The 26,300-nt window shown below is 43.7% G+C and overlaps 1 protein-coding gene and 1 long non-coding RNA gene across 2 annotated transcripts; both read left to right on the top strand.

Moving 5' to 3' along the window:
* The first annotated feature begins 55 nt into the window (after positions 1-55).
* On the top strand, positions 56-5,049 carry LOC132532642 (uncharacterized). Its single transcript, XR_009544561.1, has 3 exons — positions 56-376; positions 4,223-4,379; positions 4,445-5,049. It is a non-coding gene; the product is annotated as an uncharacterized LOC132532642 (long non-coding RNA).
* Positions 5,050-6,024: 975 nt separating this feature from the next.
* Positions 6,025-17,456, top strand: HIF1AN (hypoxia inducible factor 1 subunit alpha inhibitor). Its single transcript, XM_007530274.2, has 8 exons — positions 6,025-6,259; positions 6,511-6,761; positions 8,977-9,125; positions 12,308-12,453; positions 13,845-13,951; positions 14,373-14,436; positions 14,659-14,769; positions 15,575-17,456. Exons 1-8 carry the CDS (start codon positions 6,083-6,085, stop codon positions 15,617-15,619), a joined length of 1,050 nt encoding a protein of 349 aa, XP_007530336.1. The 5' UTR covers positions 6,025-6,082; the 3' UTR covers positions 15,620-17,456.
* The last annotated feature ends 8,844 nt before the right edge of the window (positions 17,457-26,300 follow it).

The following is a 26,300-nucleotide window of genomic DNA, read 5'->3' as shown; positions in this document are numbered from 1 at the left end:
AGTATGTCAAGGGAGGTAGAAACATTTTCTCCCATTCTGCAGATTATATTATTATTTGTTGATGGTGCTCTTTGGGTCCTATTTTTCAAATGCCTTACGCACTGTAATGCGTGTGCTGAACCAGATGTGTTACTACCCAGCCCCTGGGACCCCTTTTATTTGGGGGGTGAGGGACTCCCATTTTTATCCTGAAAAGTGTTGGTGGTCATCAAAAAAATCTTTCTGTCTCCATGGAGACAGTCATATGAGCTTCTTAAAAAAAAAAACAACTGTTTATTACAGGCACAAAGAAGGGGCAAAGACACCACAGCGCTGAAGTTTCCTCCAAGGCACCGGGGACTGGGCTCACATCTGGGTCACATGCATGGTAAAGCAGGTACACTATTCAGGTGTCCAAGTGAGCTGTTTTACATACTTGAAGGTCTGGTTGTTGTTGCTATTGTTTTTATTTTATTTTATTTTATTTTATTTTATTTTATTTTATTTTATTTTTACTACTGGGACTTTTTGTGTCTGCATAATTTCACTGCTCCAGGCAGACTCTTTTTTCCCATTCTGTAAAAGATAAGGAGAGGCAGAGAGTAAAACAGAGAGAAAGGAAGAGACATACCACAATACCTCTCCACTGATCATGAAGCTTCCTTTTGCATGGCGCTCCAATGTGGTACCAGGTATGTGAACCCAAGCCCCAGAACATAGTAAAGTGTATGCTTTACTGGATGAGCTATCTCCCAGTCCCATAATTGATATATATACATATATATATATATATATATGAATGCAGGAATGCAATCATTTATAATATTCCCTAACAGTCCTTTTTTGTTTTTATTTATTAAAAATTTTTTAAATCTTTATTTATTTATTGGATAGACACAGCCAGAAATTGATAGACAGGGGAAGAGACAGAGAGACACCTGCCCCTATTTTTATTTTTTAATTTTTATTTCTTTCTATTTTATTTACTAACTGGATAGTGATAGAAATTGAGAGGTGGTAGATAAGGAGAGATATAGAGAAACCCCTGCTTCACCCCTCATGACGTTTTCCCCTTGCAGATGGGGACAGGGGGCTTGAACAGGTCCTTGCACACTGTAATGTGTGTACTCAACCAGGTGTGCCACTGCCTCCTAGCTCCCAGCCCTTTTTTTTTTTGTAAAGTCAGTGGTGATGTCCCTTCTTTCATTCCTGATTTCAGTAATTTGAACCTTCCCAGTATAATTTATTTTTTTTATTCCCAAGGTTATACATCACTATAGTCTTGTAAAAATTCAAACATTTCAGATAAAACAAAAACTCTAACTGATACTTTCAACTCCCAAATCCTCCACAGAAGTAACTCTGTTACTCACTTGGTGTATAAGACAACACTAGTTTATTGTTTCATATTTTCCACTAGTTAGAAGTTCAAGAACAAGTTGTCTGAATCTCAACTCAAGAACTCACCAAACTGCAATCAAGGTTTTAGTTAGGGATGCTATCTCATCAGATGTTCTATGTTCATTTCCAAGTTCAGTGACTGTTGGCAGAGTTCAAGTATTATTTTTTTAGTTTTATTTACTTATTTTGGGTACAGATAGAAGAAACATTGAGGGGGAAGGGGAGAGAGAGAGAGAGAGAGAGAGAGAGAGGGAGAGAGGGACCTGCAGCATTGTTTCATGGCTTGTGAAACTTTCCCCCAAGCAGGTGGGGACTAGGGGCTGTCCTTGTGCACTATAGTTTGTGAATTTTATCAGATATGCCACCATCCGCACCCCTTATTTTTTTATTTCTTTATTGGGGATTAATGGTTTATAAGTGACAGTAAAATACAATCGTTTGTACATGCGTAACATTTCTCAGTTTTCCACATTACAGTTCAACCCCCACTAGGTCCTCTGCCATCATGTTCCAGGACCTGAGCCCTCCCTGCCGCAACCCCAGAGTCTTTTACTTTGGTGCAATACACCAAACCCAGTCCAAGTTCTGCTTTGTGTTTTCCCTTCTGTTATTGTTTTTCAACTTTTGTCTATGAGGTCATCCCATATTTATCCTTCTGTTTCTGACTTATTTTACTTAACATGGTTCCTTCAAGCTCCATCCAAGATGAGGTGAAGAGGTGAATTCACCATTTTTAATAGCTGAATAGTAGTCCATTAAATATATATATATATGTATATATATATATATATATATATGGATATGTGTATATATATCACATCTTTCTCAGCCACTCATCTGCTGTTGGACACCTGGGTTGCTTCCAGGTTTTGGATGTTACACAAATTGTGTTGCTATGAATATAGGTATATACAAATCTTTTGGGATGGATGTGTTTGATTTCTTAGGATATATCCCCAGGAGAGGAAATTGCAGGGTCATAGGGTAGATCCACTTCTTGCCTTCTGAGAGTTCTCCAGACTGCTCTCCACAGGGGTTGGACCAATTTATATTCCCACCAGCAGTGCAGGAGGGTTCCTTTGACCCCACACCCTCTCCAGCATTTGTTACTGCTACTTTTTCTGATGTATATGACATTCTCGTAGGAGTCAAATGGTATCTCATTGTTGTCTTTATTTGCTTTGTTTTAACAATGACTTGGAGCATTTTCTCATATGTTTAACATTGGCCATTTGTATCTCTTCTTTGGTGAATATTGTGTTCACACCCTCTTCCTGTTTTTGGGTGGGGTCATTTGTTTTTTTGTTGCTGAGTTTTGGTAAGCTCTTTATATATTTTGCTTATTAACCTCTTGTCTGGTGTATGGCATGGAGAGATCTCCCATTTACACTATGGACAGACCCCTCAATTATTTTTTAAAGATTTATTTTATTTATTACAAATGAGGGGGGGAGGGAGAAAATGCTTCACATGAGATTCAGAAAGAAAGAAACTCCCACCAGTGTGTCCTGGAGCCCCACTTCCCCAGAGCCCTGTCTCACTAGGGAAAGAGAGAGACAGGCTGGGAGTATGGATCGATTTGTCAACGCACATGTTCAGCTGGGAAGCAATTACAGAAGCCAGACCTTTCACTTTCTGCACCCCATAATGTCCCTGGGTCTATACTCCCAGAGGGGTAAAGAATAAGAAGGCTATTAGGGGAGGCGATGGGATATGGAGTTCTGGTGGTGGGAACTGTGTGGAGTTGTACCTCTCTTATCCTATGGTCTTGTCAGTGTTTCCTTTTTTTTTTTTTTAATTTTTTAAATTATGTTTGTTTATTTTCCCTTTTGTTGCCCTTTTTCTTAAATTGTTGCTGTTGTTATTGATGTTGTCATTGTTGGATAGGACAGAGAGAAATGGAGAGAGGAGGAGAAGACAGAGGGGCAGAGAAAGACAAACACCTGCAGACCTGCTTCACCGCAGATGAAGCAACTCCCCTGCAGGTGGGGAGCCGGGGGCTCGAACTGGGATCCTTCTGCCAGTCCTTGTGTTTTGTGCCACGTGCGCTTAACCTCTGCACTACCGCCCGACTCCCAGTGTTTCCATTTTATAAATAAAAATAAAAAAAAAGAAGCCCATGCACAAGGCTCTGGTGCCAATTAAGACTTTTTTTTTTTTTTTTTTGCCTCTGGGTTTATTGTTGGGGCTCAGTGCCTGCACCATGAATCCATTGCTCCTGGAAGCCATTTTTTCCCCTTTTGTTGCGGTTATTGTTATTATTGATGTTGTTCGTTGTTGGATAGGGCAAAGAGGAGTGGAGAGAGGAGGGGAAGACAGAGAGGGGGAGAGAAGGACAGACACCTGCAGACCTGCTTCACCGCTTGTGAGGCTACTCCCCTACAGGTGGGGAGCCAGGGGCTGGAACCCGGATCCTTTGGCCAGTCCTTGTGCTTTGCGCCACGTGCGCTTAGCTGCTGGGCTGCTGAGCCACCACCCGACCCCCTCCCAATTAGGAGATTAAGTAGCCTCATCACAGGAGTGATACTCTATTACAACCATAAGTCTTACTCTTTCTTATTCAAGTGGGAAGACTTACAAGCCATGTACACCATCAGATGAGAATATTTGGATCGATCCATCGCAGAATTTGCATTCAACAATCAGTCACAAGAATGATCTAATCAGACTGGGGAGATAGTACTAAGTGTTAAAGCACAGGATTTGCATGCTTGATGCCCCAGAGGTCCCAGATTTAATCCCCAGCACCACCACAAATCAGAGTTGAGCAGTTTGTGCACTTGTGCGTGTGCTCTCTCTCTCTCCCTCTCATGAAAATAAACACTTTTTAAATTATGATCAGAATAGCGAAATAGCTCATCTGGATAATGTGCCTGCTTTTCCATGGATGTGACCAAGGTTCCAGCCTGTTCTCCACTGAGTTGGAAGAATCTTTGGTGCTGGGGTCTATCTACCTAAAAAAGTTGGCTTGGAGTGAAGTTTCAGTGACAGTCATCGAAGTAAGAAATAGTTAATTGATTTCTTCAACAATTTGTTTGGCTTTGTATGTTAACTCTCTTTTCAGCCACCAGGTTCCAGATGCCATCAGGATGCCGGCCAGGCTTCCCTGGACTGAAGACCCCACCAATGCGTCCTGGAGCTCTGCTTCCCCAGAGACTCACTCTACTAGGGGAAGAGAGAGAAAGGCTGGTAGTATGGATCGACCAGTCAAAGCCCATGTTCAGCCAGGAAGCAATTACGGAAGCCAGACCTCCCACCTTCTGCATCCCACAAGGACCCGGGGCCCATGCTCCAAGAGGGATAGAGAATGGGAAAGCTATTGGGGAGGGGATGGGATATGGAGATTGGGTGGCGGGAATTGTGTGGAGTTGTACCCCCCATCCTATGATTTTGTTAATGTCTCCTTTCTTAAATAAATAAAACAAAGAAAAAAAAGAAATAAGTTAATTGATAAGGTCTTTAAAAATCAATATAAATTGGTAGGATTAATGTGGTTATCTAATAACATTGGCCACACACTCTTCAGAGAGGAGAGATGGTGATGCAGACAGAAAAGTAATAATGCTAAATAAACCCTTTTATTTCAAAAAATGACTCACAGGTTGGGGAGACAGCATAATGGTTATGGAAAAGACTCTCCTGACCGAGGTTCCAGGTTCAGCCCCCAGAATCACCATAAACCGGAGTTTAGCAGTGCTCTGGTATCTCTCTCTCAAACAAACAAAAAAAAACTACTTTTTGCTGGGTCAGGGCAGCTTTTTTTCAACATCATCAAAGCAACAGCTGATTTCCTTTCGCCCTCCTTAGGTTAAAAGTTTACATCTCGGGAGCCGGGCAGTAGCGCAGAGGGTTAAGCGCACATGGCGCAAAGCTTAAGGATCCTGTTTCGAGCCCCTGGCTCCCCACCTGCAGGGGAGTCGCTTCACAGGCGGTGAAGCAGGTCTGCAGGTGTCTGCCTTTCTCTCCCCCTTCCTGTCTTCCCCTCCTCTCTCCATTTCTTTCTGTCCTATGCAACAATGACAACATCAATAACGGCAACAATAACAATAGCTACAACAATAAAACAAGGGCAACAAAAGGGAAAAAATAAATAAAATACTTTTAAAAATCTTTAAAAAAAAAAAGTTTACATCTCGTGGTCCAGGAGCTGGCGCAGTGGCTAAAGCATTGGATTCTCAAGCATGAGATCCCAAGTTCAATCCCTGGCAGCACATGTACCTGAGTGATCTCTGGTTCTTTCCCTCTCGCCTCCTATCTTTCTTTTCTTTTCTTTTTTTTTTTTTAGCATACCTCCTATCTTTCTCACTAATAAATAAAATATTAAAGAAAAAATTTACATCTCTCCATCATGAGTGTGAAGCTCAACGCTCCTCTAAATTTGCTTTTTCTTTAGCCTCTTGTATGTAGGCTTGAGCACACCGATACCATAATAATACTTTGTGGATTAGGAACCGTGTGATGACCCTTATTCAGGGAAATTATTCATCACATCTAATCCCCTAGGTTGTTAGGGGCTGAGCTCAACGTATAAGAACTGTCGCTGACCACTAGGAGGCGATTCCCCCAGGTCTCAGTTCCATGTTGTTTGTGTGTCTGGACCACTCTCTCTCTCTCGGAGTCCAGTCTCTATGGTTCCCGTTGTGGTTCTAGCCAAAACAGGCGAAGCTTCCGGTTCCGGCGGGGGCCGTCCCTAGTGGCGGAGATGGCGGCGACTGCGGCTGAGGCCGTGGCCTCGGGCTCCGGCGGACCCCGAGAAGAGGCTGAAGCTTTCAGCTCCGCCTGGGATGACTCCCAACTGCGCACGTACAACTTCCCGACCCGGCACATCCCGCGTCTGAGTCAGAGCGACCCCCGGGCGGAGGAACTTATCGAGAATGAGGTAGGGGGGCGGGGCCGCGGCCGCCGGGGGGAGGGGAAGGGGCCAGAGGCGGGGAGAGGTCACGGCTACGCGGGGCTGTGGCGGGGGCCTGGGGGCCGGGGATGGGCGGCGCGGAGACTGGGCGCTTGGGGCGTTCGTGCTCCTCAGCAGGAGCAATGATTCCGAAGTTGGGAGGCAGGTCGAGTCTTGAGACGAGAGCCTACCAGCTCCGTGGGACGACTTTGTATTTTTCATCTGGTGTTTTCGCTTAGGAGCCTGTGGTTTTGACCGACACAAATCTTGTGTATCCTGCTCTGAAATGGGACCTCGATTACCTCCAAGAGAATATCGGCAACGGAGACTTCTCCGTGTACAGTGCCAGCACCCACAAGTTCTTGTACTATGATGAGAAGAAGATGGCTAACTTCCAGAACTTCAAGCCGAGGTCCAACAGGGAAGAAATGAAGTTTCATGAGTTTGTGGAGAAACTGCACGATATCCAACAGCGAGGAGGGGAAGAGAGGTAAATCCATATCATCCCTTTTTCTTGAGGATATGGAGTTGAACGAATTCTCTGATTTAGGGATTTGGGAATGACTAGATTGGACTGTGACCCTAGTTCTTCATGGTCTTTTTTGTAAAAGTGAGTGAGAGTCACAGTTGCCTGTCAATTAAGGAGATGAGTGAAATTATTTGGGCACAAATAATTAGGGTGATAGTAAACACAGGACACACAAGGGAATGACACTCCGGTTTTCAGTTTTATCCCTGTTTGTTAAGACTTTTTTTTAAAAAAGATTTTATTTATTTATTCATGAGAAAGATAGGAGAGAGAGAGAATCAGACATAACTCTGGTACATGTGCTGCCGGGGATTGAACTCAGGACCTCATGCTGGATAGTCTTAATGGTTTTATCCGCTATGACACCTCCGGGACCACTTAGGATGACTTCTTCACTAGGTTCACCACAACATTGAGACTCCTGGGGAATCGCTTTCACAGTACTTCACGGTGAATGCTCATCTGTGTTTTACATGTGGTGCCCATCCTTGGTACTTCTCTCTTGCTTCTTGGCTCATTTTTCTTACCCTCTTAGTAGGATGTAGTTGAATGAGAAGAATTTGAAATATGTGTTCTGTTTCGTTGATTTTTCTGGTACTTAGGGGAAAAAAGGACTTTGACCAAAAGAATCATCTGAAGGGGGTGGCAGAGTAGCTCACCTGATGGTGTGCTTGTGTTGTCATGTTTGAGACCCGGGTTCCAGTTCAGCTCTCACCCTGTCTGTCTTTCTGTCTGTCCCTGTCTCTATGAAGACTGAAAAAGTCAGTCTTTGGAGCCAGGTTGTGGCACACCTGGTTGTGCGTACATGTTACCGTGCTCAGGGATCCAGCTGCAAATCCCGTTTCCACCTGCATAGGGAAAGCTTCATGAGTGGTAAAACTGTGCTGCAGTTGTCTCTCTCTCCTTCTCCCCAACCCCAATTTCTCTCTGTATTAACAAGTAAGAGAAAGAAAACAGTAAAGTAAAAGAAAAAAAAAATGGAAAAGAAAGTGCTAGTCTGGAGCAGTGAAACCCTGGCGGTGAAGGAAAAAAGAAAACTTTCCGAACTATGATTAATATGATTTATTTAATGAGATAAAGAGGTGAGGGGAACCAGAGCATCACTCTGGCATATATGAAGCCAGGAATTGAACTCAGAACCTCCTGTTTGAGGGTCCAACCTTTATTCACTGCTCCGCCTGTCAGATCACTTGATCTCTTTGGTATGTCTTCTATGTCTTTATGTTAGTTGAGTCTTCTCATTCATTAGTTTTCTCAAATTTAACTAATATATATGTATATGCAGTTATATAATTACATATTTGACAGAGTTGAATTTATTGCTGTTCTGTTCATTTATTTGATAGAACAGAGAAATTGAGAGGGAGAGGGGAAATAGGGAGACACACGCGCGCCTGCAACTCTGCTTTACTCCTGAAGCATCCCCCCCTGAAGGTGGGGACTGGAGGCCTGAAGCCATGTGAAACTTCTCCATGCAATAGATAAAATAAATGTTCATTCGTTTGGGAGTTGGGCAGTAGCTTATTGGGTTAAGCGCACATGGTGCGAAGCGCAAGGACTGACATAAGGATCCCAGTTCAAGCCCCTAGCTCCCCACCTGCAGGGAGGTCGCTTCACAAGTGATGAAGCAGGTCTGCAGGTGTCTATCTTTCTCTCCCTCTCTGTTTTCCCCTCCTCTCTCCATTTCTCGCAGTCCTATCTAACAACGATGACATCGATAACAACAACAATAACTACAACAACCATAAAAACAAAGGCAACAAAAGGGAAAGTAAATAAATAAATAAATATTTAAAACAGTGTTCGTTAAAGGGGGGGAGGTCACAACAACATGTAGAGTCCAGGAGAATCTGTGTTGGGGCCTCCAGAATAGCTCACTTGGATAGTGTGCTTTGCCATATGCATGACCCAGATTTGATCCAGGTCACCCCTGCACTAAAGGAAGCTTCAGTGCTATGGTCTGCAGTGCACATGCTCTCTGTGTGTGTGTGTGTGTGTGTGTGTGTGTAAAAGAAAAAGAGGGAGACTCTTGGCTAGGATTGAGTGACTAGCTGTGCTCTGGGAGATGATGTTTGTGGGAGATGGGTTTGAGTTTGGGTTTGAGTTTCCTGGTGTACTGAGGCCATGCCGTGGAACTGTGTAGGTGCACTAATGAGATTTTGTCTTGTGGAACCAGGTTGTATTTGCAGCAAACACTCAATGACACTGTTGGCAGGAAGATTGTCATGGACTTCTTGGGTTTTAATTGGAACTGGATTAATAAGCAACAGGGAAAGCGTGGCTGGGGGCAGTTGACTTCTAACCTCCTGCTCATTGGCATGGAAGGTAAGGAATCTTTCAGAAGGCAACCTGGCATGGACTAAAACCCAATTATATATATCTATATATCCTAATTCTGATTCTGTTTCCTCTACTTACTAGCTCCATGATTTTGAGTAAGTCATTTAAATTATTCCTTTCTTCCCTTCCCTTTACTTTCTCTCCCCTGTCCTCTCATGAGAGAGATAGAGACATAGAATCAAGAGAACTTGGTATATGTGGTGCCAGGGATGGGATGTGGGGCCTCATACATGTAGGTCCTGCACTCTACTCGCTGAGTCACCTCCCTAACCGCATTCAGTTTTCCCAAGCTTTAGCCTTCTTATCTGTAAAAGAAATCTATTACTTTTCTTATAGTCCTTTTTAAATGTTGACTTACTGGATAGAGACAGCTAGAAATTGAGAGGGGTTGGGAAGATAGAGGAGACAGACAGAGAGACACCTGCAGCTCTGCTTCACCACTCACAAAGCTTTTCCTCTGCAGGTGGGGACCAGGGACTTAAATCTGGGTCCTTCCACACCGTAGTGTGTCCTCAACCAGGTGCGCCACTGCCTGACCCCATCTGTGTTAAGTCTTTAAGCTATTGTTATACTAAGAAGAAATTAAATTGAGTAAATTCCCCTTTCTAAGCTACTGTGTGAATGCATATACTCATGGACTAGGGATCTCTAAACTGTTGTTCTTTTGGATATTTCTGTCAGTATTTAGAAGATTTTTATCCCAGTTGAGGGAGATTTTTTTTTTTTTTTTTTTTTTTTTGACCAGAGTACGGCTCAGTTCTACCTTATGGGGGTGTGTGGGCTTGAACCTGGGACTTCAGAGCCTCAGGCACGAGAGTCTGTTTCCAGAACCATTATGCTATTTCCCCTGCTTGGGAGATTTTATTTTCCCAGTATTAATCTTATGTTTCATAGGCTATTAACATTCATAGAATTGCTAGGAGAAGTCATGATGCATTTTTGCATAGAAGATATCATGACTTTCCTGGAAACTCTGTAGATATCTAGTGTAAGGGGCCAGGTGGTGGTGCATCTAGTTGAGCACACACATTACAATGCTCAAAGGACCCAGGTTCGAGCTTCTGACCCCCCCCCCCCAGAAGAAAAGTATTAAAAGACTAGTGAAGCAAGACTTCAGCTTTCTGTCTCTCTCTTCTGTCACTCATTTCCCTCTTGATTTCTGGTTGTCTCTATCCAATAAATAAAGATAATTAAAAAAAGATACCTAGTGTAAATCACTGTTCCATTCTCATTTACCAGCCTCCCAGTTTTCTTAAGGTGCTCCACATGTCATGAATTGCCTGTAAATGCCTCTGTAGACTTGAGGTATATAGCCCTAGAGCTTTCTGTGGTGTAGTACTTCCCATGTGGTGCTGGGGCTCGAACCTGGGTTGTATGCTTGTCAAGGCACACACCCTTCCTGGTCCTGATGGAGACCATTTTGATGTACTGTTGCTTCCAGTAGAGCAAATCATCTTTTGAGAATGACTAATTTGCACAAAAGTAAACTTTTCAATTATAAGGACAAAACATTGATTACTAGGAGGAATAAGGAAAATGGGGAACAACTCTGGTAAAAAGAGGTCAATATGTATGGTGTTGGCTAAAACCCAAATTTTTAGTGGTAGTCCTAATGTTTATTTAGTTGTTGAATTATAATCCTATACTCCTAAAGTCCATGTAATGGTAAAACCATTGTCCCCTAAGTATATATTAATTTTGAAAAAGAGAAGAGAGTTGGGAGATGGCTCAGCAAATAAAGTACAGGTCTTACTATGTGGAAAACACTTAAGTTTGGTCCTCAGCATCACATGGGAACACCATGGACAGCAACAGGGAACTCCATGGATAGTGGAGCATGGATGTTTGTACCATTCCTTGGCATTAAAAATAAAAATAAACATCCCAGTTTTTGTGAGTACCCTTAGCCAGTATTAGTTGTTAGATTTACTGCCTATTAAAGCTGAAAGTAAATGTAATTCCTCATTTTCTGAGAGTTGTAACTGCATTCTCTGTGATTCTGTTTGAAGTTTTATTTTTATTAGGGATTTAATATTGATTTACAAAATTATAAGACAGCAGGGGTATAATTCCATGCCTTTCCCACCACCAGAGTTCTTCAATCCCATTCCCTCAATTGAAAACTGTAGTACGGAGTTGGGCAGTAGCACAGCAGGTTAAGTGCACGTGGTGCAAAGTGCAAGGACCAGCATAAGGATCCTGGTTCGAGCCCCTGGCTCCCTACCTGCAGGGGAGTTGCTTCACAAGCGATGAGGTCTGCAGGTGTCTGTCTTTCTCTCCCCCTCTCTGTCTTCCCCTCCTCTCTCCATTTCTCTCTGTCCTATCCAACAACGACATCAATAACAACATTAATAACTACCATAAAACCAGGGCAACAAAAGGGAATAAATAAATATTTTTTTAAAAGCTGCTTAAAGAGAAAACTGTAGTACTTCTCCCAAGGTCACAAATATGGAGGGATATATATATATATATATATATATATATATATATATATATTTTTTTTTTTTTTTTTTTCAATTTTTCCTATGGTCCTACCTTCTCTTCCTTTCTGAGTCACACCTACACCCCTGACTATTTATGACAGTCCTTTTCTTTTTTCCTCTCCTCTCTCAGGGTCCCAATGGAATTGGAGTTCAGAACCCTCTAGTCATCTTCCCCTGTCATTTCTCCCCCTATGGAAGTATGGACCAAAATTCTTTTTCGGGTGCAGAAGGTGGGAATTCTGGCTTCTGTAATTGCTTCTCCACTGGCTGTGTACATTGGCAGATTGCTCCATACCCCCAGCCTGTTTCTTTCCCTAATGGGGAAAGGGATCTGGAGAGATGAGGTTCTGGGACACATTGGTGAGATCATCTGCTCAAGGTGGTCAGGATGGAATCATAATAGCAGCTACAAGTTGGTGTCTGAAAGGCAGTAACATAAAACAGGACAAGATTTTTCATAAACAGGAACTAAAAACCATGAATAGAGCAAAAGAAAATAAGGATTCTAGGCTGGAATCTAAGAAGTTTATTTTAGGTATGTTCCTAGGGTCCTATTTGGAGTTTTGGTATGGAATATTTACCTGAGAGGGAAGACCAGGTTCTTTCCAGCTCTGGACCATATGATTCAGCCTGTGCAACAGAACCACTACTCTGAGTAAGAAAATGTTTTTCTTCATATAGGAAACGTGACACCTGCTCACTACGATGAACAACAAAACTTCTTTGCTCAAATAAAAGGTTACAAGCGATGCATCTTATTTCCTCCGGATCAGTTTGAGTGTCTCTACCCATATCCTGTTCATCACCCATGTGATAGACAGAGCCAGGTGAGTGTATGGAGGGTAAAGAACTCCCCTGGGATACAAGGCTGGTGTGTCTGCCCTTTCCTGTGGTAGTATTCAAGGTTTGAACCAACTCAGGCTGATTTCACAATGTGAGGCCCCTTTGGTGGTCCCCAAGATGTATATAAGTGTAAACATGCCTCAGGTGGCGTAAAGCACTAGGACCGTAAGGATCCTGGTTGGAGCCCCCGGCTCCCCACCTGCAGGTGAGTCGCTTCACAGGCAGTGAAGTGAAGCAGGTCTGCAGGTGTCTATCTTTCTCTCCCCCTCTCTGTCTTCCCCTCCTCTCTCCATTTCTCTCTGTCCTAACAACAACAACAACATCAACAACAACAACAATAATAGCCACAACAATAAAAAAAAGCAAGGGCAACAAAAGGGAAACTAAATAAATAAATATTTAATAAAAAAAGTCATCCCTGTAGCCTAACTTTGGAGGGTAGGTCCCATCATTGATTCTAGTGGAAGTTCCTGGAACAAAATGTATATAGCTTCATTAGATTAAACCACTGCATTGCTATCTTCTGTTAGGGATGTTACTTTGTTTTGAACTGAACTATGTCATTTATTTCTTTCTTGGATCAAAGTGAGGTTAATTACAGATTTTGGCTAGAGAGAACTTTTTTTGAGTAGAAAGCTGCCAAGCCACTCAGTTAAGTATCTTTGCTGGCTAGCCTGTAATTGGGAGAAAGTCTCTGATTGTTTGGGTGAAATAAGCGAATCTTAGTTCCTCATATCTGTAGGCCATAAGTAGGTTTTCTGAGCTGCACACTGTGTTGCTGTGGCTTCACATTTTAGGAAATGCTGAGGCTAATAGTTTTTTTTGTTTTGTTTTGTTTAATTTTTAAAATTTATGTTGGATAGAGACAAATTCAGAGGGAAGGGGGAGAAGAGGAATAGACAAAGAGAGACACCTGCAGCACTGCTTTACTGCTCATAAAGCTTCCCTCCTGCAGGTGGGCACCAGGGGCTTGAATCCAAAGCCTTGCACAGTGTGTGTACTCAGCCTGGGGCGCCGCCATGTGGCCCTAGTGTTGCTCATTAGCATTACATTCAAGCATGATTGGTCTCAGAGAACTGGGACTGGGTGAGCTAGGTGTAATTAGCTTTTAGCGGTGGGGTGGGAAGTGGATTCCTGTGTCTTTGGGAAGATGGAGGGGGTAGAAGAACTGAGCTGAGTTTCTTAGAGGATTGTGCGGGCAACAGTGGATGACATTGAACGTGCACAATGTGTCTTGTGTCCTTTGCTGGGTCTAAATTCTATAAAAATTTCTTTTTTCTTTTTGAAGATGCATGTTTTTTGACTACTAAAGTAACTACATGATAAAGATTTGGTGATTTATGTATCTATTTTTCCTTTCTCTTGAACCTCTCAGGTGGACTTTGATAATCCAGACTACAAGAGATTCCCCAATTTCCAGAATGTGGTTGGTTACGAAACAGTGGTTGGCCCTGGTGATGTTCTTTACATCCCAATGTACTGGTGAGCAGAGGACCAGGGCTGGGGGTCTCTTGGAAGCTCTCTTTTCTTTTCTCTAGAAAGCCTTATTTGTGTCCCTCCTGAATTGTGGTAGGATTGGTCTTATGTCAGTGATCTACAGGAAGGTTGGCATATCCAGACATGAGCTCACAGAACGTGGGGGAAATGACAGCTCTTTTTCTAGGACAAGATAACAATTCCTTAAGTCTAGAGCGGTTCTGGAGGCTTGGTCCTGGAGAAACTGTTGTTGGTTCTTTGGCCTTTGGAGACTGAGCACCACCGCCTCCATCTAACCCCTGGGGTGTGTTTGACAGAATGAGTGTAAAGATAACTGTCTTCATTATTTCCTTTGAGTCCTACCTAGTTTTCCATTTCTCTCTGAAAAGTATTGGTGGCAAACAGGAGCTTCCTTTTTTTCTTACAGGTGGCATCACATAGAGTCATTACTAAATGGGGGCATTACCATCACTGTGAACTTCTGGTATAAGGTGAATAGGATTTTTTTTTTTCCCCTTTGGTGGTACAGGGGTGAGGTAGGTGTTGTCAGTTATTGGGGATGGAGTAAGAGATTGGCTGTCTTGGGAAGTGATTCCCAGGACTTTGGGAAATGAAGAGGAGTGGGATTAAACTGAGTTTTTTAGAAGGAAGGATGAGGATGGTGCTGGAAATAGAGGGTAACACTTACACTTGAGTGGTTGCTTCCTTTGCAGGGGGCCCCCACCCCTAAGAGAATTGAATATCCTCTCAAAGCCCATCAGAAAGTGGCCATAATGAGAAACATTGAGAAGATGCTTGGAGAGGCCTTGGGGAACCCACAAGAGGTATGTGGCATACCTATAGCTCCATTGACAGAGCAACTAGGAAATTCAGGGTGGTTGTTGCGTTCTCTGTAGCTCCTATTTCAGAATCTAGTGTCCTCTCTCCATAGAGGTTATAGGCTTGTTTAGAAATCCTTATATTCTGATGAGAACTGGGCTTGACTAGTGGATCAATTATAATCTGTTCCATGCTAGTGGTAATGTTTCCCATGGGGCTTGTGTACCAGCTGGGGACCCCTGAGGGGATTTTTCTGGAACAGGAAGCGAACAGTAAAACATTCACACTCCCAGCTGTGCCAAGGCTGCTGTAGGTAATGTTGAGACTGGCTTTCCACACAGGTGTGCCAGTGGCCCGCTGGGTAAATGGGAGGCTCTTGCCTCCTTCCTGTGGATAACCTTGTATTTAGAGGACCTGGAAGGTTGGGAGATGGCACTAGCCCCAATTACAGGTGTCCTTTACAGAATATAGAATATATTTCAATGGATAACATTCCTAAAGTGCATGCAAGAAACATGCAAACAATCACTCTTGGGTGTTGAGAGGTTCTTGGTGTTTGAGGGTTGTTAACTCCTCTATGCTATCAGTTTGGTGCAGGCTTATTGATAGATGTTATTGTGAGAAGGAAGAGGGCCATACCTCAGAATACTAGGTTGTTCTTGAGGAAGAGAATGATTAGAGGGTTAACAAGATTGAATGAAAGCATATTCCTGTCTTTGATTGGCTAATTGAAAATCTCCAGACACATCCTGTCCGGCTCCAGGGCCAGAGGACAGGCAGTTCTGACTGGCTCCTCATGTCTCTTCACAGGTGGGGCCCTTGTTGAACACAATGATCAAGGGCCGATACAACTAACCTGCCAGGAGTTGAGGCCTCCTGCCAGGTGACTGCTAGCCCGTCCACACCGCTTCATTGATGAGGACAGGAGACTCCAAGCACTAGTATTGCACGCTGCACTTAATGGACTGAACTCTTGCCATGGCCCCCGGAGGCAGGTGTTTGGGCAAGGCAGGGTGATTGGTACTCCACTCCTATCTGGAGGAACAGGACCATGCCTCTGTGCCCCAGCACCTTCTCTCTGCCCCTCCTTCCTCAAGTCCTGCATTCAGTGTGTGGAGTCCCAGTTTCTGGTTGTCATTATGTCTGTGTGTCAATCTGTCAACTTCGGGTTGTGTGTGCGTGTATATGTATGTGTACACACACATGTATGTATCTGTTCCTTGCTCCCTCTTTTTGGGTCACAGTGCCACTTCTGGCTCTCAGCTCTATCTCCTACAACCTTGGTGCCTCAGCCTGAGAGAAAGAGGATGCTCGTGGCTGTCAGCTACATCTGATTTGCAGGGCTATGCTGACCATTAGGCCAGTTTGCCTCTTTACAGTTTTTGAAGAATCAGGCTGTAAATTGAGTGGGGGAATGGCATCTGGAACTCTAATGGGGAGAGTAAGAAGGCTTGTCTTTTAAGAGCCTCAACAGTCTTCCTATGAGGGAGAATTAGACTTCTTGCTTGGTCCTTCAAGCTCAAGCCATACATAGTATAGAGCCTTGGGACACAAGAGCCAAGGATCATACATATGTTCCAAATTACAGATACAAAAGGCTTTTATCTTTAAGCACCAGCTCTTGCTCCCTGTGCTGGATACCAAGGGAGTTCTAGCAGCAACTTCTTTAGGTTCTAGGAGTACAAGCCTCTGTGTGTGTGTATGTGTGTATATGTGTGTGTTTACATACATGTGTACGTGTGTGTGTGTGTGTGTGTGTGTGTTGAGCACGTGTGTACACACTGGCCTGCCCTGGCTTACCAAGTTCTCCATAGCTTAACCTTGTCTGATAAGGACTTTCAATGGGAGCCACAGGGAAGTACTACCTGACTAAAGTTTTTAGACTCAGTTTTAGCCATTGTATGTTGGTCAGGTCTCACTGCAGTCTGCCTGAGGCTGACTGACCAGAGCTTCCAGGTCCTAATCACCCTCTGCCCATGCCACATCTACTCCTGCAGAACTCCCTGAGTAGTTGAAGTGGAGTCAAGCTTCGGTAGCTAACGCCATCTGTCATCCACCTCAGGGCAAGGGCAAAATATAGCCTTGCCTCTCTAAAAGCCAGATCCTCTGCCAGATCCCACTGTAGGATTTCACAGGCACGCTCAGACTGGTGGAGCACAGAAGTGGAATTTCCTTTTCTGTTCATAGCTTACTCATGGGAACTCCGTCTCAGGGCTACTGCTTACAGCTGAGCAGCTGTGCACTGCACAACTCAAAGGGCCATCATTCGCACCTATTCAGTGGAAAGGGGCCCTCTGGAATTGGGTGATGTAGTGCCCCTGTCTTCTGCCCTCTGTTCCCATCTCCTACTCCTTCTCTGGAAGGAAAGGAATTGAAGTCTCTGGTTTGGGTGGTTTTTTTTGTTTGTTTTGTTTTTTGCCAAAGGTTTACTTCCAGTGTCTGAGCTCTGGCTTTTACTCCAAAGCTCAGTTTACAGTTACAGTGCACTGATGGATTAGAAGGGTGTGTGTGTGTGTGTGTGTGTGTGTGCGTGCATGCGTGCGCACGTGTGCACCTGTGTATAGTATTTCAGGGGAGGGGTGTTTTATTTTCACTGCCCCATGCTGGGGTTCTCTGATGCAGTGTGTGTGTGCAAACATGGTACCTTCTCAAGTGTAGTTCTTTCAAATACAGCCAATGCTGGAAAACGTGATTGCAGTGATCTCCATCCCTCCATCTGTTTTGGGTAAGAGGAATACAGCAAAGAAAAGGCAGATGTAGAGGACCTTGACCACAACCATACCCTGAATGTTATTTTGATTCTCATCATGTTGTTTTGATTCTCATGTCTGTCATAATCCTGACTCAGCCTTAGACGTGGGGGATGTGGGTGGGGAGGGGGGGGGATGTGTCACTCAGCACCGGCCTTTGCTCAAAATTGTGCTGACATGGGTTTGATGTAAGGTGATTGAGGAGGAGGTACATTCACTGACACCTTGGGTGATATAATAGTGCCCCCTGGTTATTAGACACCTAGTATGTGCCTAGTGTTTTTACCTTTGTTCTTTACCATCTTGTAAGGTAGGTATTGTCATTAAAGTTGAAGAGATGGGATCAGAGAGGTTAAGTGTTCAATGGCAATTTGAATTTGAACCTAGTGCTGTTTGGCTGCAAACCCTTGTTGCTGTTTCCACTGAACTATTCTTGTCTCCCGTGCACTCCAGGCCATCATCAGATCTCACCTTCCTGGGCAGTTGAGTACTGGAAGGGATTATAGGGGAACTGAGTTCTAGATCCCATTGTATTACTTGCATATCCATGAATAGATCCCATAACTTCTCCCGGTGTGCTTCTGCATCTGTAGACTTGAAGATCTAATTCTAAGATGATCACTAAAAACCTTCATTTATGTTTTGCTGCTGCCTTTTCCCTTCGCTGAAGATAGCAGGCTGCCTCCTTTCACTTACCTAGGCTTAGAACTGTTCAGGTTCATATTCTACTAGTGAAGGAAACATTTCTGTTCTATTACTTTGCCCTGTTCAGTCAGTAGTGTGGAGGCAGAACACACCAGAAAAAGTGAAGCTTGGGCTTCTGTATGGAAGTTAGCCATGTCATAAACTCCGATTTTTATACCAGCAGGTACAGAGGAAATGACTTATGTGAAGTCACAGATTTCTTTGGGGGGTTGGAATTTGTGGAATGGAGGAGGAGCTGTGCTGGGCATCAGTTGAGCAGATGCCCAGGACGCCTGGGGGAGACCAGCTTCCCCTACAAATCAGAGCTCTAAATTACAAGGTTTTTACCAAGGCGAACAGTTGGGGGAAGTCGTCTGCTCTCATTTGCGTAATGGTTTCTGTCACTGGTGATTAGACACAGGATGAAGGAAAAGAAATTTGACAATTAGGAATGAGAGATCATTAATCTGAATCTGTTAGGAGACAGAGAGGGGAAGGAGCCTTACCAGTGGGCCAACCCAGTGTGGGGAGACTCTTCCTTTGCCCCTGAGACTCTTGGGCCACATACTCTGTTCCCACAAGCAGGCTGAGCTGTTACTTCTTTCTCTTTTTTTTTTTTTTTTTTTTACCAGAGCACTGATCACCTCTGGTCTAGGTTGGTGCAGGGGATTGAACCTGGGACTTTGAAGTCTCAGGCATGACAGTCTGTTTGCATAACTTATGCTATCTACCCCTGCCCTGAGCGATTATTTTTTTTTTCCCCTTTTGTTGCCCTTGTTGTTTTTTATTGTTGTTACAGTTAGTGATGTCGTCGTCGTTAGACAGGACAGAGGGAAATGGAGAGAGGAAGGGAAGGCAGAGGGGGAGAGAAAGACACCTGTAAACCTGCTTCACTGCCTGTGAAGCGGCTCCCCTGTAGGTGGGGAGTCGGGGGATTGAACCGGGATCCTTATGCCGTTCCTTGTGCTTTGTGCCTTGTGCGCTTAACCTGCTGTGCTACTGCCTGACTCCCCGAGCTGTTATTTCTTAAAGGCTAGGTAAACCAAGTCCCCAGCCTGAATCACCTGAAACATGAAACATCTACAAGTATAAGCTGACAGATGAAGTAGGTGTCAGATGTGCTATAGGAAAAAAAGACTAACAGAAGCTTTGACATGTGTTTGTTCTTTGTGGAAAATGTTGGTAGTAATCGCTCCAGATAACTTCATGTGTGGCAAGTGTCTGCTATATTCCAACACTGCATGGTATGCAGAAAACCTAGTCTTTATCTGTGCTGGAGCTTCTGCACATGAAACATCAAACAACCAGAGCTTATAAAGCCATGTATTTCTGTACCCTATGTGCAGGATTAGAGACTGTTGAGAAGAGAAAGATCAGGAAAGAGCAAATTCTGCCTGTAGATTCCTCTATGACCTGTGCTTTCCAGGAAAGGACTCTTCACTCTAGGCCTCATAGTAATGATGGCTTTTCTGCCCCTGCATCCGGCAGTGGGAGGGCACTGAGCTCTTTCCCCAGATGAGTGAGGCTGATTTCTTACTGAGGTTAATAAGCTGTCTGAACATGTGGAGAGCACCAGCTTGGGTCTTCTTAACAACCTGAGTTACCTCTTCTCCCTCTGATAACAGTATTAATTTCGCACCAATTGTGCCTTTCCCCTGTTTTAAATTAGGCTCCTTCAAGAGTTGGGGTTGCAGGTGGTGTTGGTTTGTTTTCTCCTAGTATGTCAAATTCCCATAAATAGGGCTGTTGGTACATTTCCAACCTTTGGGTCTTACACACTTTATTTTTATTTTTATTTATTTTTTTATCCCACCAGAGCACTGCTCAACTCTGGCTTGTGGTGCTGCTGAGTACTGAACCTGGGAACATCCTTCAAATTTTGATGCAGGGCTGGGGAAATAGCATAATGGTTATGCTAAAAGCCTTTCATGCCTGAGCTGAGTAGTGCTTTTGTAAAGAAGGGAAAAAAAAAAAAGTTTAATCCCTAAGCCAGAGCTGAGCAGTGCTCTTGTAAAGAAAGGGGAAAAGGGGGGAAAAAAAAAAAGGGGAAAAAAAAAAAGTGGTGCAGTGTTTAGTAGGACTGCAGAGACCAGTCTTGGGGTACACACAGAAATAGGTACACACAGAAATAGGTTCTAGGGGGCTGGGCAGTAGCACTTAAAGCCCCCGGCTCCCTACCTTCATGGAGGTTGCTTCTCAAGTGGTGAAGCAAGTCTGCAGGAGTCTATCTTTCTCTCCCCCTCTCTGTCTTTCTCTCCTCTCTCCATCTCTCTCTGTTCTATCCAACAACAACGACAGCAATAGTGGCAATAACAAGAGCAGCAAAAGGGAAAAAGGTGGCCTCCAAGAGCAGTGGATTCGCAGTGCAGGCACTGAGCCCCAGTGATACACCTGGAGACAAAAAAAAAAAAAAAAGGTTCCAGAACTCCTCGCCTTTTAGCCCATTTCCTGTCTGTTGCTGAGACTTTCAGTTCCTTGTCTTATAGTTGCTACTCACTCCTTGGTGTCCTCTCAGCTGTCTTTAAGATGTTTCAGAGCTGCTGCTCAGATTCTTCCTGCACAGGAACCTTCATCAAGGCCACTTTTTCCTAAAAAGTTGCACTTTTTTTTCCCCTTTAATTTCTTTCTTGGAATTAATGGTTTAAGTTGACAGTAAATAAAATAGTTTGTCCATGCATACTATATCCCAGTTTTTCACATAATAATTTGACCCCCACTAGGTCCTTCTCTGCCATCATGTTCCAGGACCTGAACCCTCCCCCTGACCCCAGAGCCTTACTTTGGTGCACACCACACCAACCATTCCTCTACACTCGATGACTATGAGTGTCTAGGTAGCCGCCTTTTTTTTTTTTTTTGGGGGGGGTGTCCCCTCCTTATGACTGTCTGTTCATCATAGAGCCATCCTTTATGACCTGAGCCTTGTTTTCTTTGGGGGGGTCCCATCCTTAGGACTGTCTGTTCATCATAGAGCCATCCTTTATGACCTGAGCCTTGTTTTCTTTGGGGGGGTCCCCTCCTTAGGACTGTCTGTTCATCATAGAGCCATCCTTTATGACCTGCGGTATTGCTACTTATTTGGCTAGTGTTAGCTCATCTATCTTGTGCTTGTTCTGTCATCTTGCCCCTTTATTAATTCTGTATGTCTTGGCTAGCTTTTCTAACTCTGGTGTCTCTTCTGGTCATCAGCCAGCTCTTTTTAATCTTCCTTAGGTCTTGGGATCCTTGGTGGGATCTTGAGTACTTTCAGTGCATTTCTGAGGACAAGACCTCAGACTCACAACCTCTGTGTTAAGAGGGTCGTGTTCAGTGAGTTCTCTAAAGGTGGGTGAGATGAGACTGCCAAGAAAGTGGTGGACAGTGAAGAAGAGCCAGTGAATTGGGCCCCACAGTCCCAAGAAATAGGCTAGACCTGGCTGCCCAGCCAGGTGGAAGAACTGAACTTGGTGTTTCTACTACTATCAAAATGCATGTGTGTGCCCTAAGGGTCCAGCAGTTCAAGGACTGTGGACCTTTTGTGACTGTCCTATTTTCACGTGTCAACCTTTGGCTGTCCTTTGCATTCCAGTGGTTGCTAGAAGAGAAAATATGTTGAGTACTTAGATGTTTAGGGGTGGAGATCTTAAATGAAAGGGCCACTGGAGTAGCAGGAGAGAAGATGCAGTGGCTAATGTATACCTAATTCATCTCACTAGATAAATTTATCTCCCAAGAGTTTAATAGCCTCACTCAAAATATGGTCTTCAGATAAGATTTTGGAAAGACAAAGCAATTGTGTTTAAAAGCATGGGTTTTGGGAGTTAGATGGCTTTGGTTCATATTTCTTAACTGCTACTTACCAACTGAGTTTGGCCTTGATTGATTTACTTAACCTCTCTGAGCCACAGTTTCCTCAACTGTTATGGTTTGGGGGGGTGGTGGGTGGGTGAGTGGGGAATGGGCGAGATGGGTGTTAAAATAACTACCTCAGGGTTGTTGGATTAATTGAAAAACATTTTTGTAAAGTTTTAGAGTGCCTGGCAAGCACTTAATAAATGCCTGTGGTGGTGGTTATATTTATTATATAACTTAATCAGAAACATGATTGCAGTGTTTTTAGCAGCTTTCTAGTGATTCCTTTCCTCAAGAAAGTCTAAGGGATCAACCTAGGAGGTGGCACAGTGGATGGTGCATTGGTGTCTCAAGCATGACGTTCCGGGTTAAATCCTGGCATCAGAGTGATGCTCTGGACTTCCTGCTACACTTCACTTTCTGTCATAAATAAATATTTAAAAAATAAAAATAAAGGAGAAAAAAAGCAAGAGGGGAAAAGAAGGACGATTCTCTGATCACACAGAAGAACTTTGGTACCTAAACCTGCCTTTAAGGGAGGAAACCAGGGAGGTCCCTCTTGTCTCCTGTGTCTTGTAAACCAATGTCTGCACAGCCTGTGGCCCAGGTGGAAAGGTGCATGTGCAAGCTTTTACGCTCTGAGGGGAGAGAGCAGTTTCAGAAGTTTTTTGCCACCTCACACTGGCAGTCAAACCATTCAGTTTTATTCCATGTCATTCAGTGTGGTTTAATTTGGTTTGATTTTGAGAATATAGGAGAACAGTATGCTGAAGAGAGTTTAGAAAAATGTTAAGACTGGGATTGTAATAGCTACTGTTTGTGATAGGTCTTACAGTGTTTCTGCTCCAGGCCAGGAACAAGTCACTGTCCATCTGCTTTCAGGCCAGTGGGGGAGAGATGCAGGTGCAGCACCTGACTAGACTCATGTGCTCCCAGCAGGGCTGCAGAATTCTGCAAGGCATAAACTTGTCTTGTTCTCTTTCTCCCAGCTCAACAAACATTCTGGGGGGCCTACCGGGTAGCACAGCATACCTGGTTAAACATACATAGTACTAATCGCAAGGACCCAGGTTCAAGCCTCCCACTTTCCACCTGTAGGGGAAATGCTTTACAAGCACCTGGTTAAGCACACATAGTATTAATCACGAGGATCCAGGTTCAAGCCCCCCGCTTGCAAAGGAATGCTTTACAAGCAGTGAAGCAGGTCTGCAGGTGTCTTACCTTTCTCCCTCCCTCTCTATCTTCCTTCCCCTCTCAATTTCTCTCTGTCCTATCCAATAAAATGGAAAAGAAAAAACGGCTGCCTGGAGCGGTGGATTTGTAGTGCTGGACTGAGCACCAGCAATAACCCTAGAGGAAAAAACATTCTGCTTTGTGCTTTAAGGATTTTGTTTATCCAGGGAGCCCCTGCCCCAAAATGAAAACTGATTGTCTAGGGAAAACATTTTAAAGATTTGTTAATGAGAGAGAACCCAGAGTATCACTTTGCCACACAACATAGCAGGGATGAAACCTAAGTTTGGTCTAATGCTTTGAGTGTCCCAGCACTATACACTGCACCACTTCCTGGACCACTAGCTACAGAAATTTTTAAAAATCACTTTGTTGGGCCAGATTGTGCTAGTAAATTGAACTCATCCATTTGTAGTCCTGTTCTCAGAAGACTGAACTCTACCCACAAGCTACTTTGCAACTGAACTGAAAGGGGTGCTAGATCCAGTTACTCAGGTGTTGTTAGCCTGGGCTATATTCAAACTCCCTGGGATTCTAGCTGCTTCCACACTGAGATTCCACTTATTTCAGGATCTTCTCACCACTAGTTCCCCTCTAGTCACACATGTCCTCAGACTTCTATCCCTTGTCCCTATCTCATGGGTAAAGAATGTTCATTTGTGCCAGGCAGTCTTTGAACTGCTGCCAATTTGTAGTCACGCATACCTGCTGGCTTTTTTTTATTGTACCAGCTGTGAAAGCTTTTCTTAAGCTCCAGAAAAGTTTGCTGTATTTTATTTAGTTTGCTTACAGCCTATTTACTTGGATCAGTCATACCCTTCAGAGAAGCTGTGCTCCTGAACTCAAAATCTCAGCTTACTTCATTTCCCTTTAAGATCTCCTTTATGGGGTCAGGAGATAGTCCAGCCAGTAGAGCACACTGTTTGCCATGTGCTAATCTGGGCCACCACATAGGAGCACCTTCATGAGGGAAGCTTCACAAAAGCGGAAGCAGTGCTGTGATGTCTCTTCTCTGTCTCTTTCATTTTGTTTTCCAGATCATTTTACTAGTGGAAATAATAATATCCAAAGCAGTTGTTGATACATGGGTACCATTTCCTATCTGCTTGTGATAGGTGTCTGCACACCGCTCTGCCAACTCAAATCCCTCTTCTCCATTGTGCACTGGGTCCCCAATGCCTCTCTACAACCTGCCCCATATATATGTCTAGCCCAGAGTCCTGTGCTGCAGTGCACCACCACCCGTCTAAGCCTCACCCTCTTCCCCCCATTTTTTCTTTTTTTAATAAAAGAGGTAGAGACACTGGAAGGGACCACAGCACCAAAGCTTCCTTCAGTGCAGTGGGGCTGGGCCCAAACCTGGGTCTTGCACATGGCAAAGTAGCATACTGTCTCATGTTCATTTACCAGCCTGCTCTCCTTTGTTTCTTCAATTTCTCCTATAAGTGAGATCATTCTGTGTCCATCCTTCTGGGCTATCTCAGCACGACTCTTAAGTTCCATCTAAGATCTGGAAAAGAAGACTATCATTTCTTGCAGCTGAATAGTATTCCATTCACTCTAAAAATGAACAAAAAAACATCAAAAGTGCAGGGGCCAGCAATAACCCTGGTGAAAAAATAGTAAAGATCTTATTCGTATATTTCATATGAGATAGTTTAACTTTCAACAGAGAGAAGCCGTGTCATCACAGCAGTATGTGAAATGGGGATTGAACCAGAATTCGCAGGCATGCAAGCCCTATGCTCTATAGCTAAGCTGTTTTCTTGGCTTACTGAGCTAAGTTTTTATCACTTGAATTAAGTACATACTGCAATACAGAGTTGTGAATAATAAGGGACTTTGAAGTCTAGCTTTGGGTTCTAGATCTGCCATTCTGTGAGGCCTTGGACAAAAGACAAACTGCCTAGGATTCAAAATGTAGGAGGGTAATTTAAGGATTGTATGAAATAAAAGGACTAGCCAAGTGACTTGTCTTAGCAAGGGGTTTAGCTGTCATTGGCATCCAGTGGCCTCCACACTTTGCTCTTTGAAACCCCTTTAGCTTATTTCCCTTCTAACAGGCTCTACTTTTAGTCTCAGAGTAAATTTTACTTTTGGCTGATAAGCCAAGCAGAAATAGAAGCATAACCTTTACTGCTCAGGTTACTAATCCCTACCCTTCTCAATGACCTATGACTCACAAGAAGTCTATCACACTGCCACAACAGGAACGATCTAAGTTTTCTACATATTGAAAATACCTAAACTCACTGCCAGGACAGAAGACATCAGACTTACTGCTGCCTATAGGCACCGAGGTTATGTGCTAACTGGTAGCGGAGCTGGTGTGAGGGAGAATGACTTGGGTAGGGAGAGCAAAATGGAACAAGTAAGTTGTAGAAATGACAAAGTCCCTCAATTATAGGGCTGGAAACAACGGTTTTCCTAGATGTGGTCTTGAATAGAAGCAGAGACCTAGGTTTTAGGTTATCACCTATTCCCGAGAACAAAGGAACTCGGGCCAGGAGGGGAGGGTATCTCAGAACACTGTGGTCCATTGGAAAGAACACAAGGTTCAGGGCAGTGAACCTACAGGTGAATCTTAGATGTTCTTTTCACAGGCTGGGTGACTGAACATGATTGTGTCTCTATGCTTTACTCCCCAGTACCTTTCTTGTGTTAATGGGACGGTATGTGTGGTAATGCTATGTAAACTGAGCACTGTATGTTGTTGGGGCATGGAAAATTTTAGGCAAACTTTGCCAGAGTGGTTGGGTCATGGAACTCTAGGAGTTCATAGACCAAAACTCTTATTTTCCACAGGAAATATAAAACATAATTTCCTACCAAAGACAGTTCTTTAACTCTGCTAGCAGTTATTTAGTGAGGATTTCATTTTAAGAAGCAAAAGCAGTATCATGAGAAGGGCTAGATTTTTGGAATTACGTAGATTGAATTTAAATCTTGATTTCAGTATTCCCAATATTGAGCTGGCCAGCTTGTGTATTCCCTTTGTGCCTTGATTTCTTAACAGGTTCTGTCAGCTTATTACTGGG

Source organism: Erinaceus europaeus, chromosome 14, assembly GCF_950295315.1.
Source record: "Erinaceus europaeus chromosome 14, mEriEur2.1, whole genome shotgun sequence".
NCBI classification, from domain to species: Eukaryota; Metazoa; Chordata; class Mammalia; order Eulipotyphla; family Erinaceidae; genus Erinaceus; species Erinaceus europaeus.
The sequence above is the reverse complement of the archived record's forward strand: the minus strand, read 5'-3'. Positions and strand labels throughout refer to the sequence as shown.

Excerpts from the sequence above, each read along its gene's own strand:
- HIF1AN (XM_007530274.2), top strand. The coding sequence starts at position 6,083 with ATGGCGGCGACTGCGGCTGAGGCCGTGGCCTCGGGCTCCGGCGGACCC. Across the intron at positions 9,126-12,307 it reads CCTGCTCATTGGCATGGAAG|GAAACGTGACACCTGCTCAC; the intron begins GTAAGGAATCTT and ends TTCTTCATATAG. Across the intron at positions 13,952-14,372 it reads CTTTACATCCCAATGTACTG|GTGGCATCACATAGAGTCAT; the intron begins GTGAGCAGAGGA and ends TTTTTCTTACAG.